Source organism: Tursiops truncatus, chromosome 16 (genome assembly GCF_011762595.2).
Source record: "Tursiops truncatus isolate mTurTru1 chromosome 16, mTurTru1.mat.Y, whole genome shotgun sequence".
In the NCBI taxonomy this organism is placed as follows: domain Eukaryota; kingdom Metazoa; phylum Chordata; class Mammalia; order Artiodactyla; family Delphinidae; genus Tursiops; species Tursiops truncatus.
The window spans coordinates 36,194,752-36,220,527 of NC_047049.1; the positions used below are offsets into that span (position 1 = coordinate 36,194,752).

Below are 25,776 nucleotides of genomic sequence, written 5' to 3' on the forward strand. Positions count from 1 at the left end.
GTTTTCATAAGTGAGACCCTTGGACCCACAATTTTTGTGTTTACCCCAGTTCACTTTTCCTTTACTAAACATTCTAGATGTGTTGTAAATTATGGAACAAACAAACAAACAAAAACAAGAAAATTGAAAGTTCAAAGAAAAACTCTCCTGAAGATACACCAGCCAAAGGCTACCACTGTTAACATTTACATCGGTTTCTTTTGGGGTGTCTTCCTATATATGTGTTTCAGATTCCCACTATTGTTACTGTAACTTCTTTCTTTTATAGTCATGGTCGGCATTGCATTCTCTTTTTTCTTTTTTACTTATTATTGTAAAATAAGTATTTCCCCCATTTAAAAAGTAGACTCTTCATAAGCCTTTTTCATGGCTAATAGTCTATCATATGGCTGCATTACAATTCACTTAACTAGAGGGATTGTCTTCCAGAAAATCCATTCCTCTGGATTCCATACCTTGCTTCTCAAATGTGGCTTAAGTGCCAGGGGTTTCTGGATGCCACAGGATAAATACCTTCTTAAAGTAACCAATTTCTGACAAAATTGGAAGAGGAGATTCATTCTAGATAAACCCAGTCCAGAATTATGGAATAGAACAAGAAATGTATATGATTTTTAAGATAAAGCAGGAAAAGGATTTTTTAAATTAAATGAAATGTGGTAGAAGAGAAAATATTAACATTTGTGAAATGTCATTGCATCCTGCAATGTGATGGTCTTTTGTGATTCATACAATATTTGTCTTTTTGCAACTGGCTTATTTCACTTAGCATAATGTCCTCAAGGTTCATCCATGTTGTAGCTTGAGATAGGATTTCCTTCCTTTTTATGGGTGGATAATAATATTCCTATAAACCAAATTTTGTTTATCTATTCATCCATTGATGTACATTTGTGTTGCTTCTACCTCTTGGTTATTGTGAATAGTGCTGTCATGAACATGGGTGTGAAAATATCTCTTTGAGATCCTGCATTCAACTTCTTTGGATATATACCCAAATATATATCCCAGTGAGATTGCTGGATCATATGATGGCTCTATTTTTAATATTTTGAGGACCCTCCCTGTTATTTTCCATAGTGGTATAACCCATTTAAAAAGGAAGAAGACACACAAAGAAACATCCTATTTGTAGGTCATGTTGGACCAACATTCTTGATTCACAAGGGGCAGGAATTCACTTCCCCATGTCAATTGTCCCCATTCCTTTCCCTGACAAAGCCCTGATTTTTGTTCAGATATCCATTCTTTCTTCAGAAGGCCTATTACTCAAAGAAATTTAACCTCATCCCCAGCTCTGGGAGTCTATCTTGCTTACTCTAAACCGCTCATGGGAATCCCACAACCTTGCCATTGCATGCTTTAGGAGCTCAGACTTCAATCATTCACAGCACAGCTCTTTCTTGGGGAGTGTTACTGGCAGAGGAGTGGATATGTGACCTAAGTTGGCCCAGTCAGACTGAAGGGAAACGTTTCTGTGGTACAATGGGTAAAAGGTCTTTTTCTCCTACAGAACATGAACAAAGAAATGTGTGTCCCTACTTGTTCCTGTAAGCCATTTATTAACAGTGACGACCCTGGTCTGGAGACAAAACTGATACACAAAGGAATACTGAACCAAGAGAATATCAAAGAAATGGAGTGCAGCCCTTATGACATTGGGCCTGGAGCCCTTTTGAGCTCTGGATTGCCTGTTAATAAATTTCTTCACAGTGTAAGCTAGTCTGAACTGGGCTTTCTGTTACTTGCAGCCCAAAGCATCCTACCTGATATAACTCTTCTCTGCTATTCAGGAACCTTTGGGGAAAAGTTTGAGAATCACCTATCCATCTTACAACTCTGAGGTCTAACTGCTCCTGCTGCATTTCCTCTTTACACGTTAGCTGGTCAGTGTAGTCTTCCCACCACCAACCTGGGGATGTCGCACCCCAGGACATTTTAAAATCTAAGAGAAAGTTCTATTTTGTAGCTGAAGGAGAGATGAGGAAAGGGGATATCCCTCCTTCAGGAGATGGCCTATGACTAGAGCTAATCTAGAAGAGAGGTTGTACCCTGCTGATGACTTTGAAGGGAATGGAGTGCAGGGCTACTGCTAACCCATACTATGAATTAGAAAAAAAGTGCCCTTCCCAAGACACTTTACTTCCATATGATGGTAAACTGTCACAATATATTGATTGTGTTAGCACAAAATATTTTTCTCTCATTTGCCAGAAAATTGTCATAATGAATATACAAATGTATGCTATCTAGGGTGTAAATAGTTCTCTCTTATATCTGGCACCTTTGAGCATGGTACCATCTGGACATAGAGCAGGGCATCCTCTTAGAGACAGAACACAGAATGCCGAGCAGATGAGAAAGCTGGTGGAGATGTACTTGCAGTCCACTGACTTGTAGTTCAGACATAATTTTGATAAGTAAACACCTTTACCAGGTGAACTGGGATAGATAAGGGTTTTGTTTTTTTAAATTTGTCATTTTAAAATAATTTCAGACTTATAAAAAGATGCAAGAAAAAGTCACCAGGAAACAAAAATCAGTTATCATATATCCTTCACCTAGTTTCCAAATGTACACAATTATGTAATGATAGTACAATTATGAAAAACAGAAAATTTACTTGGATACCATACTATTAACTGATATATAGATCTATTCAAATTTCCCTAGTTGTCACACTAATGATTTTTTTATGGTCCTTGATCCAATCCAGGATCATATATTCCATCTAGTTGTCATATTTTCTGTCTTCTTCAGGCTAAGACAGTTCCTCAGCTTTTCTTTGTCTTTCATGACATTGATACTTTGGGGGAATATTAGCCAGTTACTTTGTAGAATATCCTTCAAGCTGGGTGTGTCTGAGGTCCTCATGATTAAATTTAGCTTATGCATTTTTGGAAAGAATACTACAGAAGTGATGCTGTGTCCTTCTCAGGGTGTCATTTGAGGAGTCATGTGATGTTGGTGTATCTCATTACTAGTGACGTTGACTTTGATTACTTGGCTACGGTGTTGTGAGCCTGATTTCACCACTGTAAAGTTACTGTTACTCTCTTTTTTTTTAAATTTTATTTTTGGTTGTGTCAGGTCTTCCTTGCTGTGCGCGGGTTTTCTCTAGTTGCGGCGAGCGGGGGCTACTCTTCATTGCAGTGCGTGGGCTTCTCGTTGCGGTGGCTTCTCTTGTGGAGCAAGGGCTCTAGGCATGCAGGCGTCAGTAGTTGTGGCACGTGGGTTCAGTAGTTGTGACACATGGGCTTAGTTGCTCCGGGGCATGTGGGATCTTCCCAGACCAGGGCTCGAAGCCGTGTCCCCTGCATTGGCAGGTGGATTCTCAATGACTGTGCCACCAGGGAAGCCCCTGTTATTCTCTTTATAATTAATAAGTATCTCGTGTGGAGATGCTTTTTAAATATGCATATATCCTGTTTCTCATCAAACTTTGTCCCACTAATTTGATGAGTCTTAACCTACAGCAATTATTACTGTGGTATTGGCCAAATGTGAGGCCAAGATTTGGGCTTTAGAATAAAATTGGAAAGAGTCTCCAGAAGTAGGTGAGGAATATCTCGCAATCTGACAGGTGATAAAGAGCAGTTTGGAATCAGACAGATTCACATTCAAATATTGGCTCCACTGTGCATTAGCTGTGTGGTTTTAAGCAGTCTACCTTATAGAGTTTTTATGCTGGTTATAATGAATAGAAATAACTTTGCACAGTCTCTGGCACACCATAAATGCTCAGTAAATTTTTAGCTATTATCATAATGATTTTGGTTATCGTAAGAATCTTCAATAAAAAGAAAACCCAAAGGTACTTTCTTGGCATAGTTCCTTACGTAAAAAGTGCCCTTTCTTTTTTCTTTCTTTCTTTCTTTTTTTTTTTTTTTAATTTTTAGCCTTTTATTAAATCTCAGTGGGGAGAAAATACTTCTGGTGTACCAGTTAAATGAGCAAGAAAGCACACTGAATATACACACACGCGCGTGCCATATGCCCAGCACTTTGGATGTAATGACAAAGGAGAGAGACTAGCTGAGATTAAAAGTATTATAAACATAATATCCAGGATTATTGAGCACTTTAGCAGATACTGCTGGGTTTTTTTAAGCCAGGAGCCAATCTCCCATTCATAGTACAACTCTGCTGTATGAGTAAGTGGAAATGTTATGGGCTAAAAAAAATTTATTTCCCAAGTTCCCTTGCGGTCAGAGGTGGCGAATATGGCCAGTAAACAAAAGTCTGCTAGAGGTGACTTCAAGGAAAACTGCTGAATTTTGATAAAAGAGACACAGCTGACATGTGCCTTTTAACCTTCATTCTCCCCCCTTCTTCCTGCCTGGAATTCAGAAGGAATGCTTGTAGATGCAACAGCCAGCTTGCAACCTAGGGACAGAAAGCCACATACTAAAGATGGCAGGGCAGGAAGATTAAAGGAGCCTGGTTCCTTCTGCACCCGGTCTTCTCTTTTTATAAATGAGGAAACTGAAGCTCAGAGATGTTAAGCAAATGATCCACGGTCAGTTAGCTCTTAAGCAGTGCAGCTGAGATTCAAATCTACGTCTGTATGACTCCAGAGGCGTCTATTTTCTACTACAATACAAAGCTTCCTGAACATATCCAGAACTCTTTCTTCCCCCATTCACACAGTATGATGAACAAAGCAAAGTGTGATGGGCAAAACAAAACGTCCAATGTCTGACGGCAGAGCCACAAATATTACTTATTCATTCTCTTCGTTGACTACCAGCAATCCCAGTCTGATAAGCAAACATGACTGCTGACACTTCATCTTCTACTCATGCCAGTAAGTAAGGCATCAAACCGTGATAAGCAACTCCTGATGAGTGTCACCAACAAGCGGTTGCCACCCACAGAGCACATCCAAAACATCATGGCCTAAGTCAGAGGTCACAAAGAAATGGTAGATGTGTTTTGATTCGTTGGCTTGGACGCTTAATTAATTGCTTGAGCTAAGAAATATCCCATAATAATTGAGATTTCTTGCTGCTCTTACAAAACCGTGGCCTGAATTCCTGGGTGTTACCATTTGACTGGAGCTGCCCCTACTCCAGTACACCATTCCGTTCCATACTGCTTCTCTGATGCTAAGCCAGAGTATCTGTTTCCAGTTATCATCAGGTTTGTTCTCTTCTTCATGTCGACTGAAAAAAAGATGCACAACATGAGAATCGTGAGTTAAGTTTTATTGGGGGCAAAATGAAGACTGTAGCCTGGGAGACAGCCTCTCAGATAGCTCTGAGGAACTGCTCCAAAGAGGTCAGTATATGTATGTGATTTTGGTGAAGAGGGATACATGCAACCAGGCACACATTTTGGCAGAAGGTTACTGCTGGTCACGAGAAGGTTGCTGCTGGTCACGAGGAGCAGATGTCTCCGGTAATGATTTTAGTGCTTTTCTAGATGTGAGGAGATGCAAGAAATCGGGCTCATAAAATATCCTGAAAATATCTAATTATGGGAAGACCTGTTCTGCCAGTTTTTCCCGAAGCACAGAGTACCTCATTTCTGATCTCCACCCTGAACTCCTTTCAGGGTAAGCAGGTCAACGACTGCAGTGGCTGGTGACCTAATCCTTGCAGAGGCAGATGGCAAGTGACAAGTTTTAGTTGGCATTATAATAAAAAATTTTCTCTCTGTTAAATATTTGATCTTTATCTAAAACAAAAATTGATAGATAGAGCTGTTCCTTATACCTGGCCCACTTAAGGCATTTCAGTTACTTACCAGGAGGCACAGAGTTGAAAGAACACTCAGACATGTGCTTTCTAAATCTGTTTTCATATTAACACCCCTTCCAGCTCATTCACAGTAACCCCATTCCATGTGTGTTACTTTAGCAGGCCTTACCAGCAACTGTCAAAGTAAGTATTATCTTTCTCATCAGGATAGGATAGGTTAGATGGTTTTTCAGAGATCTTGTTGTGTAATTACTGTGTTGGTTAGCATTTTGACTGCTGTTTTGTTGATTGGCAAAGTTGTTTTCTCTGAGTATCCTTTTGGGAAAACAGGAATGGGTGAATAAGTGGACCAGTGGACCTTTGTTTCATCTAAATTGGTGACCTCTCACATCATTGCTTCTTCACTACACTTTTCGTTAGCATTATAAAATGAGCTAATTATTATTGAACACTCTGCTAAGTGATTCACATGCATTGATTTGTTTATTCATCATAACAGCACTCTGATATCTGTCAAAGGGTAAATTTTTTTGAAGTTGAATCATGACTCACATTCAAATATAAAATAAACGTATGTTTCTGGTTTTATTTAACATATCAATTAATGATATAATAGCTAAGATGTTACAGCCAGTCCAAATGAGAATCCAAAGAGCAAATACATTAAGCCATCAGGAATGAACTTACTTATTGGTGTAAATGAACTTACTTTATTGAACTTACTTATTGGTGTAAATGAACTTACTTTATTGGTGTAAAACTGATCTTTATCCATGGGACAGTAATCAGTTGCATACCAGTAGACACAATTTGCATTTCTATGAATAAGAACATTTGCATTAGGGCTTCCCTGGTGGTGCAGTGGTTGAGAGCCCGCCTGCCTGCCGATGCAGGGGACACGGGTTCGTGCCCTGGTCTGGGAAGATCCCACATGCCGCGGAGCGGCTGGGCCCGTGAGCCATGGCCGCTGAGCCTGCGCGTCCAGAGCCTGTGCTCCGCAACGGGAGAGGCCACAGCAGTGAGAGGCCCGCGTACCGAAAAAAAAAAAAATTGCATTACTCTGTTTTCTACAAATTATAGAGTTGTGAAATAACTCAAAGACAGTGAAATGCAGAGATAATCTGGATGAATAAACTAGATAGGACACCCACTAATCTTTTCTTATACTCATTTCAGAGTATTTCACAATTTTTCCTGAGAAGTACTTCTGTTGTTATTCCTCTTTTCCAAATAAGGAAACTGTAGCCAAAAGAGGTTAAGTAAATTTTCCAAGGTCTCATAACTAGTAAGTAGTGGAGTCATGTTTGAACACAAGTCCTTCTGAATCTGGCAAAAGTAATGCAGTTCATTAAATCATTTTTCTTCTTGGATTTATGATGCTTGAAAAGTTCAGTTCAAAGCAAGCAAGAATCAGAAAATGGAAGCCCACTGTTTCTTGCTTTCTTCTCTATAGATATTATAGACTGGTAGCCTGAATTCAGCAGAAGGAAATTTTTTTATACACAATGTTTAACTTTAAAAATTTTTTAAAGTGAGTTATGACCATGACCATTATCAGTTACCTATTGCTGAGCAACAAAATATATAAAAAAAAAAATAGTGGCTTAAAACACAATAATCTCAGTGTCTATTATCTCAGTGTCTTAGCTGGGTGGTTCTGTCTCATGGTCTCCTGTGAAATTGCAGATGTAATGTTGGCTGGGGCTGTATCATCTGAAGGCTTGACTAGGGATGGATGATTCACTTTCAAGGTGGCTTACTCACATGATTGGCATGATGGTGCTGACTGTTGATGGGAGACCTCAGTTATACCCCATGTAGGCCTCTTCACAGACTGCTTGACTGTCCTCATTTCACAGTGGCTGACCTCCCCTAGTGTGAGTAATCCCAGAGAAAGCAAGACAGTCTTTCATATGTTTTATGACCTAACCTTGGAAGCAGGTCACATATCATCAATCCCGTCATATTTTATTGGTCACTCAGACCAGCCCTGACACAGTGATATACGTTGTGTAAGTGACTACACAAGGACATACAGTCACTTGTGACTACACAAGTGACTACACGAGATCATTGGAGATCATCTCAGGGACTGTCTTATCACACGAACATTTAAACATCACAAGACTTCACATAGGAATCTGGATTTCTGGCTGCTCTAGAAAGATCAGATCTGGCAACCCTGCATTCCCGCGTGACAGTAATTAGTTGGAGTTGAATGGCTACCACCCACTTAGAAAGAATATGCACTTCCTGAATTCATCCTGGTTCCCATTCAACTCACTTATGTAACCTACTCAGCTCCTGTGCAATATCATTGGCTTTTGACAAATGAAATGTGTGCAGAGTGATGCACCTCTCATAGACCTAACTCCTAAAACATCCATGTGATCGTCCACGCTCTCTGTCCTCTTCCAGCTGCTGGCTGGATATCCATACTCAGAGCACCTTTGCGAGTCATGCACTGAAGATGGTAGAGCCTCTGTGAGCCTCATCTCTGACTGCACGGTGCAGAGTTCCCTCTCTCCACACTCGCCCTCACCCCTACTCTGGACTGTGGAGTGAGAAATGAATTTGATTGCGTTTGCTGTCTTAAGGTACTGAGATTGAGATTTGGAAGTTCTTTTTATGCAACTAGCAATAATACTATAACAAAAGCCACGAATGGGACCTCGAAGTGGGGTACTCCTAAAAAAAAAACCCAAAACCTAAAATAAGTGGCACTGGCTTAGCGTGCCAGTTGTGGGAAGTAAGGAAACTGATCCCAGAGGCAGAAAAGGTGGCAATCCATGCTGTGCATGGCAAAACACTTGGCAAAAATTCTCTCTTGAGAGGAAGGCCATATGCTTACAGACTGCTGGCTCCAAGAGAAGCAGTTGGAAGGAATCAAACTGTTAGTGCATTTTGGCCACAAGTGACTGGCAAGTTTTGGTAGTTTGCAGCAAGAAATGAAAGAAAATAGGAAAATTACATAAATTGGGGGTCTTGAAGTAGACTACTTCTAGACCCCAAATAGTAGAAAATAAGAGTGAGAAAACTGTGAGCAACACAGGACTGCTCAGTCACCACCACCTCTTGGCACAAGCCACGTCACACGTGGCTTTCCCTTTCAACCTGATAGCATCAAGGTGGCTGCCAGTAAAAAGAGGGAGGCATGAGGATAAGGGAACAAAGACAGAAAGGATATTGAGAACTATGTCTAGGAAAGTGTTTGGGCTGTAGTTTGTGGCAGAGGAACTGTCTAGAAGGAAATCAATGGGAAGCCTATTAGGTTTCTGAGGAAATAGTATTTCCAAAGAAAACAGAAGTCTGGGACAAAGCCTAGTTAAGGCAGGAAACAACAACCAGCTTCGGACTCCCAGTTTTCCATGAGAAGGAAGCAGACTCCAAAATCTGCATAGTCCCGGAAATAATTTACCCTCTTATCACCCACTTCAGATATTGCCACAGAGGATAATGAACAACGAAGAGAATTCCTGAAGAGTGGAACCAGGGGTCACAGAAAAATATGGACAAAACAATGCCTCTCGTAGAGGAGAAACAGAGTCCAGTCAAAGACATTTCCCAGTGCTTCCTGGTCAGGGAGATGTCACAGTGCCTGACCTACCGCTTTGAACCACTGTCGGCTTTCTGTCTTTCATTTCTTCGCTTTCCGTATGGGACACCGAAGTTCCTTGTCTCTGCTTACCAGTGTATATTTGGGGAGGAGAAAGGAGCAGGGGGCAGATGACTCCTCTTTTTACTTTACAAATTTCTCAAACAAAAAGAACCACATGTGAACCAGATAGAGCTGACTGAGCATCACCCAGGGCTTTGAGCTGGATTCAGCAGTGACTTCGGATAATGTTCTAGCGGGTTGGGTGGAGAGGAGTTTATTCTGTAAGTGGGAGGAAGGATGAAATGGAAAGTTATTGACCAAAAGGGAAAATAGTGGCGGAGACTGACCATGTGTTTTCCAAGGTCATTTCTTTTTCTTCCCAGGCATTAATTTAAACTATATTTCTCAGGCTCTCCTGCAGTTGGGGTGGGTGGGTGGAGGGGCACGTGACTGAGTTCTGGCCAATGAGATGTGGACAAAGTTGATGTATGCTGTTTCCAGTCTTGGTTCCTAAAACACCTCCACATTCCTCTCTGTTGTCACTCCTCTGCTAGCTGATGTCAACATCTAGGGCAACACGAGTTTCCTAATTAACTGCACAGAGCAGACACCCCCAGCTGACAACATTGAACTCTTTGTGAACAACAAATACACTTTTATGGTATTAAGTCGCTGAGATTTTGGATTTATTTATTACAGAACCTAGTATTAAGTATGCTGACTAATAAAATTTCCACTGTACTAATTTAACATGCTAAATGTTATTATGACCAATGGGCAGCTTAAGGTTTCCTCGGAGATTCCAGAACTTTTAAATACATTATTTCAGCTGTTGGATGACTGCAGACTAGCTGATATGACAAATAAATTTTAATCTTCTGGGGGTTGCATTGATGACACAAATATACCCATCCATAATGGAATAATGAATGTCATATCTAAACATGCCTGAAGGGTGGACCAGAAATGGATGCCAAGGGAAGTGGTTAAAACTATTTTCAGGGGCTTCCCTGGTGGCGCAGTGGTTGAGAGTCCGCCTACCGATGCAGGGGACGCGGGATCGTGCCCCGGTCCGGGAAGATCCCACATGCCGTGGAGCGGCTGGGCCCATGAGCCATGGCCACTGAGCCTGCGCGTCCGGAGCCTGTGCTCCGCAACAGGAGAGGCCACAGCAGTGAGAGGCCTGCGTACCGCAAAAAAAAAGAACAAAACTATTTTCAGGTATGGTCCTAGGCCCAATCCTAAGTCAATATCACAGATGGTCTATTGTAAAACATCCCTCAAAAGAGGGGGTTGGTACAGGAAAGAAGAGGCAGCGAAGCTAATCAGAGGACAGCGAGGCAGCACAGACTTTAGCAACAGCAAGAAGCCACCACCATCCTTAGGCTGGCAAGACGCAGCGAGAAGGTGGTATCATCAGATCCCAGGAGTTACGATCACCCAGCAGAAGAAAAAGTCAAGACAGGCATGTCCCATACCTGCTGGAGACTCAGAAGAGGGGCAGCAGCTTCGGGGAGATGCCTCCCAAGGCAGCAAGGGAAGGAGAAGACAACTCTGCCATTCTCACCAGCGCCTCCCATTGACTAAGCCAGCTGGAAGACAGCTGCCCCTGGATGCTGAGAGAGCCGGCCTTCAGGAGCCAGCAGCAGGGTAGAGGTACGGCAGGCAAAGGATCTGAGCACGTAAGCATAGGACCCACAGAACCTGGTAAGAGCAGGAAGAGATACAGAACATTCGATTCTCAATAAAATCAAAGCTCAAGTGTTAGAGCAACTTAAAAGAGCGTTGCAATCAAAGGTGGGATATTTTTAAATTTCTTGCTTTTCAGAGGTCCTGTTCTAGTTGTGATTTGAGTCATCACTTTTTTTCATTTTTTATTTTAGGTCATGGAAGACCCAGCATGTGGGGGAACTTCTTTATTCTGTGTCCAAATATGAAATCTGTACAGGTGTAGCTTCTTTCTCCCTCAATTTTTGTAAGCAAATTTGATTAAGCATTTGAAAACTTCAGAGGTAAAAAATGGTGGAAGAAATTCTGCCTCTGCCAATTGGCAGCTCTGTGATATTGGACAATCCACACAACCAAACTATGCAGGTGTAAATTCCTCATATCTAAAATGGACACAGTAATATCTTCTTACTTATCTCACTGGCTTATTGAAATGATCATAGTTTTTGTTTGCTTTATTGAGAAAATGTATGTGAAGATATTGGTATATTGTTGAAACATTATATATATTAATACGCCTCCAAATCTGTCCCCCTCCAGTTCCATCCTTTATTTAGGGGGTTGGCTTTACTGAGATATAATTTGAATACAAATACATCTAATTGTACAATTTAATGAGTTTTGACCAATATATACAGTTATGTAACCACTACCACGATCATGATATAGAATATATCCACTGCCCCCCAAAATTATCCCTCATCCCCCTGTGCATTTTTATACTTTGAAACTCAATATGAGGGAATTCCCTGGCAGTCCAGTGGTTAGGACTCCACGCTTTCACTGCCAAGGGCCAAGTTTCAATTCCTGGTTGGGGAACTAAGATTCTGCAAGCCGCGGGTCCAGCCAAAAAAAGAAAAATGTCAATAGGTACCCACACAAAAACTTGTGCATAAATGTTCACAGCAGCATTATTTGTAATAGCTCAAAAGTGGCTATTAAAACAATAAAAATACTATTATACTATTCTATAATATGAATATAGAATATACAACATGAATATACATTTTTGAAGCCAGCCACCACATAAGTCTGACTACCCTGAGACTGCCATGTTGTGAGGAAGCCCAAGCCACCCAGCAGACTTATCATGTGGAAAGAGAATGATGACCAGCCAGCCCAGGCTGCTCCATCCACCCCAACCTAGGCGCCAGACGTGGAAGGGAGGAAGTCATCCTGGACATTTCAGCTCCAGCAGACATGATGGGGAGAAAAACTGAGGAACTAAACTGCAATCAGAATTAAGGCCTCAGATATATGTCCCCAGTTGAATCATCCCAACCATCTAGTCATCATGAAATAGACAAGCTATTTTCCCTGAGCCCTGTCCTGATTCCAGATCCACAAAATCAGGAGCAGAATACATGCTATTTAATGCCAGTAAACAAACGAAACCTTTTTTTATCCACCATGGAATCTGAAACAGGTATTTGAATGAGAAACACTGGCTGAAAATAAGTGCCATCCCTACCCTAGCTGCTGAATTGGCTCCTGTGTAAAAATATAGTAGCTCGTTATTGGCATTGACTTTGATTCAAAGTCATGTGTGGCCTCTGCAGAGCAGCAACAGGGATGGCATCTGAAAACTTACCCTGGCAGAATTTTCTTCAACTGCTTTAGCTCAGAGGACCAGGCGTGATCTGTGAAAGCTGGTGTTCCTCCAACTTGCAGAGGGTGCTCCAGACACTCTGCAGCTAGATACGACAATGCTACCTCAGCTTACCTGGTTTGGTGGGGGAGGCTCTGGCTTTTATGGGTACCCAGTCTGGGTTCAAATGCCACTCCACCGCCTAAACCAGTGTATGATTCTGGACAACTTAATGAATTTGGGGACACTGAATTTTCTCTTTGAAATGACGGTAATAACACCTAACTTTGTAGGTATGTTATTAGGGTTAAGTGAGCCTTACTTAACTGGCATTTAAGAATAATGATAGCTTATATTTACTGAGCATCTCACAAATAACTTTAAATCCCTCATCACCATCCTCAAGAGGTCTCTCAACACTGCCTGGCAATTTCAGAAATACTGCCTGGCAGTTTCAGAAGTAAGGGGAATTTGCACTATTTTATACCCTTCCTCTCTCTTCACACCTTCCCCAGACGCTCTTTCCCTCACTTTAAGCTGATGACTTCACATCATATTCCACCAATAAAAGAGAAGGAAACTACGTCATCTTTTAGTCACCAAATCTAGACTTCTCCCTGCATCTGCATCTACTTTTCCATTGCTCTTTCAACCAAGGAGGAAGTGCCCCTCCTCCCATTAAAGACCAGTCCTTCATTTGTGTTCTAAATCCCATCGCCTTTTACTCTCACCAATGGATCATTCTATCGGCATTCAGATAGGCTCCAGTATCTCTTTGTCTTTGAAAACTTGACACCTAAAGTCCCTCCAGTTACTGCCTTGTTTCTCTGCTCCCTTTATGGCAGATTCTCAAGAAAGTTTCTATACACATTGTCTCTCCTTCGCCACCTATTTACTCCTCAGCTCACTCAGATTTGGATTCCAGCTCCACCACTCTTCTGAGATTGCTCCTGTCAGGGTCACCAATGACCTTCTTATTATCAACAGCAGTGTCTCCTTTATTGTTATCTTCTTATTTCACTTCTCAGCAGCATGAGGCCCACTTGGACTACGAAATATTCCCTGCTCTTAATTTCTGGGATACCTTATGGTGAACCAAACCAGATTTTCACCTGGTTTTCCTTCTCCTTTGTGAGAGTCTCCATCCTCAGTCTTTTTTCCTTTCTCAGCTCCGGGTGTCAATGTTAGTATTTCTCAAGTTTCGATCCTGGGTCCTGTTTTCTTCTGAACCTACACTGTTTCCCTAGGTGATCTCATCCATCACAAGCTTTAAATGCAATATTATGCTGATGGCTTCCAAATGTATATCTATAGTTCAGGCCTCTCTTACCATCCCCATACTCACATCCCTACTGCCTAATTGACATACCTACTAGGATATCCAACTGGCATATGAAGTTTACCTCGTCCAATTCTACTTTATTGCTAAAACCAGAAAACTAGGAGCCACCCTTGACTTTTCCCCTTCCCTAATTTCATAAATTTATTTAATAATTTCTGTTGATTTTACTTCCAAAATAAGTCTCAAAACTGCCCACTTCTATCCATCTCTACTGCCAGACTGCCATCATCTTTCATCTGGACGGCTGCCTCCAGGCTTTCCCACTTGCCCCTGCCCTTGTCCTTTCCTATGTAGCGGCCAGAGTTATCTTTCTAAACATAAATAAATCAGTTATTGTCACGTGTCTGCCTCAGAACTGTCACGGGTTTCCCATTATGCTTAGAATAATCCAAAGTGCTTACCGGAGACTACCGTGCCTCAAGCCTTCAAGCCCTTGTCTACACCTTCAACCTCATCTTACCCTACTCTTCTTCTCCCTCATCATGCTGTAGTCACACAGGCCTTCTGTGAGCTCCAAATTCTTCACTATCCCAGGGTCTTCTGACTGTGATGCCCTCTGCTTTGCTCTTCACCTAGATTGCTGCTTTTCATATTTTGGATCTTAACAGTATGATCTAAGAACGGTCTTGCCCGCAAATCCAAGAGGGGTTTAAACACGTGGAGGTTTGTTTATCTCTTATAACAAAATTTCCAGAAGTAGGCATTCTAGGGCCGGCACAACAGCTCCATGAGCTTATAGGGACTCAGCCTCTTTCTGTCTTTCAGCTCTACCATCCTTCATGTATTGTCCTTCTCATGTCTGACCTCATACTTGCTGCCTCATGGTCACAGATGGCTGGTACACCTTAAGGCCTTAACTCTATCTTCAAGGCAAAATAAGAGGAGAGTAAAGGAGCAAAGCCCACTTCTGATTTAACTTTTTATTACGCAGAATTCCAAACATAACAAAGAGAATGATATGAAGACACTCCCCATCCATGGATCCATTATGCAACTACAATAATTATCAATCTGTGGCCAGTCATATTTCATCTATACCCTCTGCACACACTCCCCCTCTCCCCTTATTATTTTGAAGCAAATCCCAGACACTGTATCATTTTCCCCAAATATTTCACTATGTATCTCTAAAAGATAAAACTCTTCCTTTTTAAACAAAACCACAATACTATTATCACACAAAAATTAGCAGTTCATGAATATCATCAAATATCCAGTGTTCAAATTTCCAAGTGTCCCATAAAAGTCATACTTTTTATAGTTTAAAGTATCCAAATAAGACTACTACTTGCAATTGATATATCCTTGAAGTCCCTTTTGATCTGTAGGATCCCCTTTCTTTTGTTTTCTCTCAATTTATTTTTTGAGGAAACCAGGTCATTTGCCTTGTACAGTTTCCTACAATCTGGATTTTCCTAATTGCATCCGGATGGTGTCCTCTGTCTTCTATATCTTATAAGTTCATAGTTGGAACTACAGGTTTGATTAGATTCAGGTTTTTTGTTATGTTCTGCTATCTGAAAGCATCTAATGTCTGATTGTTTCTCTTTGTGATAATAGCAGCTTTTGATGATGACTGCCTAGCTCCATTAATTATGTTATAAAATGGTGATGTTTTAATTATATCATTCCTTCTTCATTTATTAGCTGGAATACTTCTATAAAGAGAAACTTCCTGCCTTTATTATTAGGTTACTCAATGGGTACAGAAAATAAAGGAAAGATAAAATGCTTGATTCTTTTCCTTAGTTTACCAGTTTTCAAAATAATGACTTGATTCACTAGTGTTCTCCAATGATAACCAGTCAGCCTTTTAAAAAAAGTTGTCTTTATGAACTTTTGGATTTAAACATATTTGATGAGTTTCAATACATTGCAGTTATTATCCTTATTAATGCTCAAATTGTCTCATCTTTGCCCTTTGGGAGTGTTCTCAAATTGGTTCACCAGCTCCTTTGCTATGAAAAAAACCCAGATCTTTCCTGAAACATCCTTTGGCTCATTTCCACTTCGTTCCCGCTGGCCAGAGTTGTGTCACGTGGCTACGCTGAGCTGGAAGGTAGTGGTAGTGTGGATCATACACCATCTCTTGAAAGAGGTTTCCTCTCATGCCTCATCTAAAGAATGCACCCCCTATTATTCTGTAAGGCTCTATCTATCTTGTTTACTTCCTTTATACTACTAACTGTAAACTGTAGTGATTTTATTTGTTCACCTGTTAAATGGGTCTGATTGCCCTACTGGTTGTAAGCTTCATGATATTTTCCCTAGCACAATACCTGTAGGCGCTCACAGAAGATACTCTATAAGTATTTGTTGAATAAATAAGTAAATGAGGTAGATACCACTGTTATCCCCACTGTATACATTGCTGCTCAATACGGTAGCTAGTGGCCACATGTTACTATTTAAATTTAAATAGTACAGCTACTACGGAAAACAATATGGAGGTTCTCCAAAAACTTAAAAAACAGAACTACCATATGATCCAACAATCCCGCTTCTGGGATTATATATAGAGGAATTGATCTCAGGATCTTGAAGAGATATCTGCACCCCCATGTCAATTACAACATTCTTCACTGTAGCCAAGATATTGAAGCAACCTAGATGTCCATCAATGGATGAATGGATAAAAAAAAGATGTGGTATGTACATGTAATGGAATATTATTCAGGTTTTATAAAAGAGGAAATCCTGACATTTGCAACATATGGATGAACCTAGAGGACATTATGCAAAGTGAAATAAACCAGACACAGAAGGACAAATACTACATGATACCACTTACATGAGGAATCTAAAATACTCAAACTCATAGAAGCAGAGAGTAGAACCGTGATTGCCAGGGGCTGGAGGGAGAGGAAAATGGGGACGTATTAGTCAAAGGGTACAAAGTTTCAGTTATGCAAGCTAAGTCTTTGAGATCTACTGTACAACGTAATGCCTATACTTAATAATAGCATGTCCTTACAAATTTGCTAAGATGGTAGATCTCATGTTAAGTGTTCTTATCATCATCATCATCATAATGTAATAGTAGGGAAAGAGGGCAAAAGGAAACTTTTGGAAGTGATGGATAAGTTTATGCCAAAACTTGTGGTGAAAAATTGTGGTGATGGTTTCACAGGTATATAATTATCTCTAAACTCATCCAGTGGTATACATTAAATATATACAGTTTTTTTATATGTCAGTCATAGCTCAATAAAGTGGTTTTTAAAATAAGTTAATTTTTTTAAATCGTAAATTAATTAAAACAAAAATACAATCATGGATTTGGAGAGACAGAATACAGGACACGAATTTTGTAGGTTTCCATTCAGCCTGAGACAGTCAGTCCTGGACCCGGCAGTAGGAGCAGTGACTCCCTGATTTCTTTCTTTTTTTTTTTTTTTGTGGTACGCAGGCCTCTCGCTGTTGTGGCCTCTCCCGTTGCGGAGCACAGGCTCTGGACGCGCAGGCTTAGCGGCCACGGCCCACGGGCCCCGCCGCTCCGTGGCATGTGGGATCTTCCCAGACCAGGGCACGAGCCCGCGTCCCCCGCATCGGCAGGCGGACTCTCAACCACTGGCCACCAGGGAAGCCCTCCCTGATTTCTTGGTTTACTGTTGTACAAGAAGTAGCAGTTCCCTTACAGAAGTTCCCTTAGGAAGCTGATCCTGTGGTGGGATTCTGGGATTCATTACTGGGAGCCCAGCCTAGAGGCTGTTCCTTCAAACTTTCCAGCGATTTTTACTTACCCAATTCCCTGCACTAATTCATTTTATGAGGAAATGAGTTAAAGTGGCTTTTATCACTTGCAGCTGAAGAAACTTCAGTATTCATAGGAGACTTCGCCCAGACAACAGGGAAGCTATAAGACAAATTTGAATGCCCTGAATGCTGGGACCCTAATCAAAGCCTGTCCCTTCCACTGATATCATTCTCAAAGGAATGTGCATACCCCCTCTTCACCAGCATCCCCCCAAATATTGGAACTTTGGTGTCGAAGAGATGAATACATATACACACACACACATACACACAGAGATGTAGATATGGATATGGATATAGATACAGATACAGGTACACATTTTTTTTTTCCTCTTCCATATGCTGGAATGCTCTTCCAAATCTCTCTACGTGATACTTCGCACCTCAGTCTCTCAACCTTCAGGAACCAGTATCAATGTGGATTCCTCAACTACCCCCATGTAAACTGGTTCCTTTCTTCCAATAATTCTCTTTCACATCATTTTATTTGATTTTTATGTTACTTAACACAGTCTGTATTTATTTATTTAATTGTTTATTTTCTGACTTCCCCTGCCCACCTCCCCAGAGGAAGGTGTGCTCCATGGTGGGAGGGACTTTTTACCTTGCTCATCACTGTAACTGGGAACAGTGGATTACACATGGTAGCATCATTAAAAAATATTAGTTGAATAAGTATATAAAATAGAGAATGGTAATAGCTAGGACTTTTTTTTTTTTTTTGCGGTATGCGGGCCTCTCACTGTTGTGGCCTCTCCCGCTGCGGAGCACAGGCTCTGGACGTGCAGCCTCAGCGGCCATGGCCCACGGGCCCAGCCGCTCCGTGGCATGTGGGTTCTTCCTGGAACAGGGCACGAACCCGTGTCCCCTGCATCGGCAGGCGGACTCCCAACCACTGGGCCACCAGGGAAGCCCTCTAGGACATTTTTTTAAAAAAGGGAAACAAAGACCCAATGCAGCCAAAACTTAATTAATTAATTAATTTAAAAAAATGGGACAGACTTCCCTGGTGGTGCAGTGGTTAAGAATCCGCCTGCCAATGCAGGGGATACAGGTTCGAGCCCTGGTCCAGGAAGATCCCACATGCTGCGGAGCAACTAAGCACATGCGCCACAACTACTGAGCCCACGTGCCGCAACTGCTGAGCCTGCGTGCCTAGAACCTGCGCTCCGCAACAAAGAGAAGCCACCGCAATGAGAAGCATGCACACTGCAATGAAGAGTAGCCCCCGCTCGCCACAACTAGAGAAAGCCCGCGTGCAGCAAACGAAGACCCAACGCAGCCAGAAATAAATAAATAAATAAAATTAAAAAATAATTTAAAAAATAAAAAGGGAAAAAAGGCTCTTTTGGAGACAAAAGTTTAAGATACTAGACTGCAAAGACATTTCAGTGAGAAATAAAGGGACCCAGTAATTGTGAAGAGCAATGCTGTGTGGGCAGTGGAATACTGTATCAGGTGTTCACAACCATGGCGTAAAGTCTGCAGGTGACCGGAGATATGCCACCTTTTGGGAGGCACTGTGGCTGAGTTATGAAACGTGCAGGTTCTAGGGCCACCCAGACCTGACTTCAAATGTCTGTTATACATTTCCTGCTGTGTGAAAGTGGGCAAGTTAGCCTCCCTAAGCTCTAGTTCTCTCCTTCAAAATATGAGGATAATAACAGTACCCAACTCAAGTGACTACTGTGTTAATTAAAAAAGATGACACTTAATAGTGTGCTTAGTACAGTGTATGGCATGTAAGAACTCAATAAATGTTAGATAAGAAGACTACTATCATTTTGCTAAACCCAGCTCCATTCCTAAACTTATGCCCAGTACTTGGGGTCGCTCTGATTATAGCTTATCAAATTTCTAGGCAGCCACACTCCACCTCCCTTCACCAAATCATAATTGGTAGCTGCTCAAAAAATATTAGTGACTGACAGGAAGTTGGTTCATGTGAGGTGGGCTACAGTCCTGTACACACGGTTATTACTGGTAGTAGCAGCTGCTAATGATATATTTTTCCACCTCTGTTGACCAGAAACAAAACAAAAAAAACAAACCGACAACAAAAAACTAAAATAGGCAACAATAGTATCGAGTAGAAAATGCTCCATCAACCCATATAGAAAAACAGTAAAGAGAATGGGATTGGCCTGAACCCTCTCCAATGGTTTGTTCCATCCAGTGAATAGTCTTCCTTATTTTTGATTTGCCGTATTGAGAGGGACAGGGTCAATTCATCCTGTCAGTCAGCAAGTGCCTACCATATTTATGGTAAGAATACCTCCTCCACTTCCACCCCCACCTTAGTTAACTTCTATTCGATATTCAGAATTTAGCTTAAATATCATTTCAGCTACTAAAGTTTAAGACTAGGCCAGGTGCCCCTGGCGTGTGCCCTCATGGCACCAGGAGTCTTACCTATTTTTTTTTTTTTTTTTGCGGTACGCGGGCCTCTCACTGTTGTGGCCTCTCCCGCTGCGGAGCACAGGCTCCGGACGCGCAGGCTCAGCGGCCATGGCTCACGGGCCCATCCGCTCCGCGGCACGTGGGATCTTCCCGGACCGGGGCACGAACCCGCGTCCCCTGCATCGGCAGGCAGACTCTCAACCACTGCGCCACCAGGGAAGCCCCAAGTCTTACCTTTTTTTTGCACTTCGCGGAATGCACTTATTTTGCTCTTGTGGTGATTATGTGCTTAAGGCTTGTCTTTTCTGTAATCTAGATAAGGACAGGGACTTGGTTTTTGCTTAAGAGTGTACCCCTGGTACTTAGCTTGGTGCCTGCTGTGTAGTAGCTGCTCAATTCTGAAGAAAGGAAAAGAGGGAGGCTCTGATGCAAGGGTCATCAGAATCTCCCCGCAGCACGTTACTCACCAGAGCAGCGTGCGTTTGCTTTTGGTGGCCTCTGACTGCCTGCAGCAGCGCTCCTCCCCGGGGTCCTGAAGAAAGCAGCATGAGAAGCAGGGTCATTGAGAGTAGCACTGTCCTCGAAAATAGTGTCTTGTGTGAGGTGCCCCATGCGAATCTCTAAGAAAGGTACCAACACCGATAGCAAAAAGGCAAGAAAGCAAAAAAGAAGTCATTTTGGGTCGATATAATTCTGGCAGTTAAAGTTCTAGTAATTCTTTTTAAACTATATCTTGAAGAGTACCCTTTCTCTGAGCTCATAGTGTCATCTGTGTGCCTATTAAGGGGTAGAAACTTGGGCAAATTTGGCTTTATTTCCATTTTAGCAAGGAACTAGAATTTCTACAGTGATGTGTAATGATGGCATGGTGGACAGGTTTTATCTGTGTCTTCAAAAAATAACAGTAAATTACAAGTCTTATTTAGAGTAATAGAAAACTAGTGCTGATGTCCCTTTTTTTTATGGGAGGGAGGGAGGGAGAGGGAGAGAGGAAGGAAGGAAGGAAGGAAGGAAGGAAGGGAGGAAGGAAGGAAGGGGGAGGGGAGGGGAGGAAGGGTTGAGTTAGACTGAGATAGGCAAATATTGATACGGCTCACATATCAATGTAAGTTTAAGTACAAGAATGTCATGATCAGATCTATATTTTTAAAGGCTCACCCTTCTTAAAGTATAAAACCCAGAGAGACTATAGGTAGAAGATTTTGCTCCTTTTCTGCGTATTTTATCTTGCATGCTGAAACCACCACATTCCCAGTTGCCCAAACTAGAAACACAGAAATTATCCTAGCCTTACCTCTCCCTCACCCTGCAATTCGCCACTAAATCCTATAGATTCTTTAAATAATTTTTAAATCCACCTGATGATCTCATTCTGAATGGTGTGTCCTTCACTCAGTCCCTTCTCACCTCTTTCCTGGTTGTTTCCAGTAGTCTTCTATCTAGGCTTTCCAGCTAGGAACTTCCTCCCCTATTTTATTCTCCAGACTGCTGCCAGAGGTCCTCCCAGGATGCAAATCTAGTAGTTTTTCCACAACCTAAAACTCTTTAATGGTTTCTCATGGCCTTCAGGAGAAAGTCCAAATTATTTCCTATGGTGCAGAAAGCCATCTGAGATTTGGACCCCATCTAACCTTTTTGTCCATCACTTACCTCCTCCCTTCGTAGGTTGTGTTTCAGCCTTGTTGAACTCCTGGCAGGTTCCCAAACATGCCAGATGGTTTCAAAACACCTGCAGAGTCTCCACTTCCTCAGTTCTGAATGGAATTCCTTCCCCCTTCCATGATGAAATCCCATTATTGTTCAAAATTCAGTTTACGGGTCATTTCCTCTCTGAAGCATGTCTTAACATCCATCTCAGCACCATCTTCCTCCTCTGTCTTCCTATTCCATCATTTCTCACTCTCTGGAGTCCTCTGGAATTCCCTTCCATGGCATTGGTGACATACTTTGTTTCATTCATTGTTGCTCCAAGGAAGGACCATCTGCATTTTTTTTTTAAATCCTGTTTTGAAAAAAGTTACTGTTTTGTTTATTTAATTTAAAAAATATTTATCATCATCATCACCATCATCACCATGCAGACTCCTGTGCTCCAAACCTACTGAAGGTCTATGAACCTCGGCCCAAAACTGGCTCTTAAAAATTCTCCTAGGTTACTGGTCATGTCTTGCTTGTTGATCAGGTGCTGGCTACACAGGGTGTTCATCTGTGCAAAATTCACTGAGCTTTACCCTTAGGGTATGTGTACATTTCTGTATGTCTGTTATTTTCAACAGAAAGTTTAAAAGGAAAAAGCTCCCTAGGTTATTCTTATGATGGAGAACATTGACTTTCCTCTCCCTCTCTCTCTGAATTGTAAGCCCCTAGAGGACAACGAAGACATTTATTTTGGCTTTGTACTCCCTGCATTTGTTTTACTGCCTACAATATAGTACATGCTTAATAAATGATTAGTAAATAAAAAAATGAACAGAGGGAGAGAGTGCCTTGTGGCACTCTCCTCCCTCCCTCTCTCTCTTCCAAATATTATCTGTTCAACTCCCCTGCTGGAGCACATGATAGCTCACGCCTCAAAATTTCACCTCTGAAACCGCCCCCCACCCCACCCCCATACACCTGTGAGATGCCTCCTGGCTTCCTCTCTACCACATGCAGGGTGTAACTGATCCAGGGCACCAGCCTGACGATGATGAGAGAAAGGAAGCAGGTGGAGGACTTTCTGTCCCCAAACCAGTACTTCTGCCCTACCTGGGTCTGAGCCACCTGGCTCAGGCTTTCCTCACCATGCCTGGGAACCAAGCTGGAGAGAATATGTCCTTGGAGATACTGCATTGCTAAATCTTCTATTTGCATTTCTGATGTAAAGTGCTTCCTAAACTACTCAGCTTAAATTATGTAGGAATTTGAAAACTTTATGTTTGAATATTTAGGTGTAACAATGGAGGTTTTAGTTGTTGTTCTGTTTTTTTTTAGCAAATTTACAGTAGAAAGAGAGACACCCTGGGTGAAATATTACCAAAGTCATTTATTCAGTCACAAATGATTACCAAGAGCTTCCTAGGGATACAATGATGAATGAGAGTCATCTGCCTTAATGGAGATTACAGTGTAGTGGAGGGAGACAATCAAATAATATCTAACTTTTTCATAGCACCTATGATGTGCTGGACACTTTACATATATATTCATTTCATCACTGTAACAACTCAGTGATGTTCTATGATTACCCCCATTGTAGCATTGCAGACTGATAGAGTCATGAAGGTCAAGTGTAGGAGGAGAGAGCCCTAATCTTGTCCTAAGGGTCAGGGAAGATTTCTTTAAATATAAGCAGTTGAAGCAGAGATCTGAGGATTGAGTTGGAATCTAGTAGACAAAGAGGTCTGGGAACAGGCAACGGAAACAGCAGATGCAAAGGGATATTCGTGTGTTTGAGGACCTGAAAGTCTTCTCTGTAGAGGGACCATTAGGAGATCAAGACGAGGCAGGGGAGGTAGACAGGGGCCAGATCACCTAGGTTTTTTCTCCATGTCTTCAAAAGTATAATAAGGTCAGGGAAGCAAAGATAGGAGAATTAAGGTTTATTCTTAGCTTTGTTCTTACTAACCTCAGCCATCCCTCTGTGGCTCCGTTTCCTTAGCTGAAAAAATGTGTGAATGGACCAAAGCTCTGATTCTAGGTCAGGCTCTGCTGGAAGGAATTCCGATCAAGGTGCGAGCCCTGGCTGCTGCTGAACGCACCGAGGCCTCTGACTCCTCTGTAGATTAAGGAAATACAGATGATGGAGAACATCACACACAATAAGTTACACAGTAAATATGGCTGTGAGTATGGTTTGTTCCCCTTGTTGGAAGTGAAGGGTGATCTGCTAATAATAACGGTGTAATAAGGATAACCACCTCTTGTGGGCGTTTAACTGTGTGCCAGGACTGTACCAGGTACTTTCAGACAGATTTCTCATGACAGCTCCTAGTTAGATTCAAAAGCTGAGGCCTCACGGGATTACACAGCTTTAGGAAGGTCCTCACCACCCAAATTTGTCCTGCCTACTGAGCGTCTCCAGTCCTGTCCCCTGTCACCAGGTGTGTTAACTTGAGCAATGACTTTCTCTTGGTTCGATCAGGGGCTGAGTTGGAATTTGAACCCAGCTCTGACTCCGGAGCCTATGGGGTTGTCTACCCTGCGATGCTGCCTTCCCTTCTTAAAACACAGGCAACTCCTTACTCTATAAATAGAGTGACATTGTCTCTTAAACGTCCTTTCTGGGTGAGGAAAGTGCTTTTTATAGCTTGGGACTGCTTCTGTTTACTTGGTCTCTTCCAGCACCGGTTAATCCCGCCTACATCTGTGACCTTCACTGTCCTTACACTGAATTCCTAGGTTTCCTCCCTGCAAAAGACAACTCCACGAGGCCACAAGGAGTCTGTGTGCCAGCAAAGAAATTACACGCTTCTCCCTCTCCAAATCCGCCTATCTTTCTATAAATAATCGTTCTCCTTCCCTTCAGGCCTGTGAGTAGTTTGGTCACTTCACTAAACACACACACACACTCACAAAGGTTTCGGGGAGGAGAGTACGACGTGAATGACCTTGCAAAGGTATCTAGCTCACTGGGGACAGGATTAGCAAACCCAAACCTCTACAGATATTTGTCTTCCCCGCACATTCCTCCCGAAGCTTCTCGCTCCTCTCGCGCCGGCCTAGCCCAGTCCCCTCTCGGCTCGCTCCGCCATACGAAGCCCAACCCGCCCATCTCTCCTTTGCAAAGCCAGAGAACTTCAGTCCCCATGTTGAAGCTCGGCGGTGGCGGCGGCGGTGGCGGGCAGGACTGGGCATGCTCAGTAGCGGGGACAGGTCTGGGAGGCGAGGAAGCCGCGTTTGAAGTCGCGCGGCTGGGGGATCCGGGGAAGGCGGGCTGCCGGGGCCCCGGCCGGGGGTGCGCTGGTATCCCCGATTCCGCGCCGGGAGTGGGCATGCTCCAGGCCGGCGCCGGGGGGCCGGCGCGCGGGGGGCAGGGCGTGGAGGAGGTTGGAGCGCCGGCGGGAGGAGGGGAGGAGCGCTCGGCTCGCCATCCCTCGGCGCCGGCTCTGCGGCTGTTGAATCGGAAGCCGCAAGGAGGATCCGGGGAAATAAAGACGCCCGAGAATGACCTCCAGCGAGGCCGCCTGAGCCGGGCCCCGCGCGCCGCCCCACCAGCCCCTGGCATGGGCGACCACGGTGGGCAGCCGGAGCGCTCGGCCTCGCATGCCCCGGGGACTCCCGCCGGCGCTGCAGCCGTGAACGGAGTGCTGCACAACGGCTTCCACCCGCCGCCCATCCAGCCGCCGCGCCTCTGCAGCCGGAGCCTCCCGGGCGGCGGCGACGCGGCGCCCCCGCGCCTCCCTCTCCAGCCAGAGCTCCAGCCACAGCCGCCGCCCCCTCAGCACGACTCTCCGGCCAAGAAATGCCGGCTGCGGAGGAGGATGGACTCGGGGAGGAAGAACAGGCCGCGTAAGTCCCTCCGGGAGGGGAGAGCGGGCGCCAGGCAGGCGCAGCGCGGGGTCCGGCACCCGGGAGCGGCGGGCCAGGCACCGAAGCGCGCGTCGTGCACACCAGCGCCCACCGTCGGCGGACCGCTCTGAGGGGGCGCAAGCACTACAGATCGTTGCCTAAGCCTGACCCT

At 43.1% G+C, this 25,776-nt stretch overlaps 1 protein-coding gene and 1 long non-coding RNA gene across 12 annotated transcripts in view; one reads left to right on the forward strand and one right to left on the reverse strand.

Moving 5' to 3' along the window:
- PANK1 (pantothenate kinase 1) overlaps positions 1-25,776 on the forward strand; it is a 112,795-nt gene that overhangs the window by 18,081 nt on the left and 68,938 nt on the right. The window contains exon 1 of one of the 11 annotated variants that reach the window (XM_019942409.3): positions 24,849-25,604. The exons of 9 other annotated variants lie outside the window; for them this stretch is intronic. In XM_019942409.3, the coding sequence (XP_019797968.2) occupies positions 24,902-25,604 (703 nt within the window). In that variant the 5' untranslated portion in view covers positions 24,849-24,901. Of the gene's footprint in view, positions 1-24,848; positions 25,605-25,776 lie in introns of those variants that run through there. One more of the 11 variants, XR_004522435.2, reaches the window with a different exon arrangement.
- On the reverse strand, positions 1,818-24,629 carry LOC141276819 (uncharacterized). Its single transcript, XR_012326997.1, has 4 exons — positions 23,722-24,629; positions 21,765-22,116; positions 20,582-20,734; positions 1,818-5,165 (listed from the first exon to the last, which is right to left on the reverse strand). It is a non-coding gene; the product is annotated as an uncharacterized lncRNA (long non-coding RNA).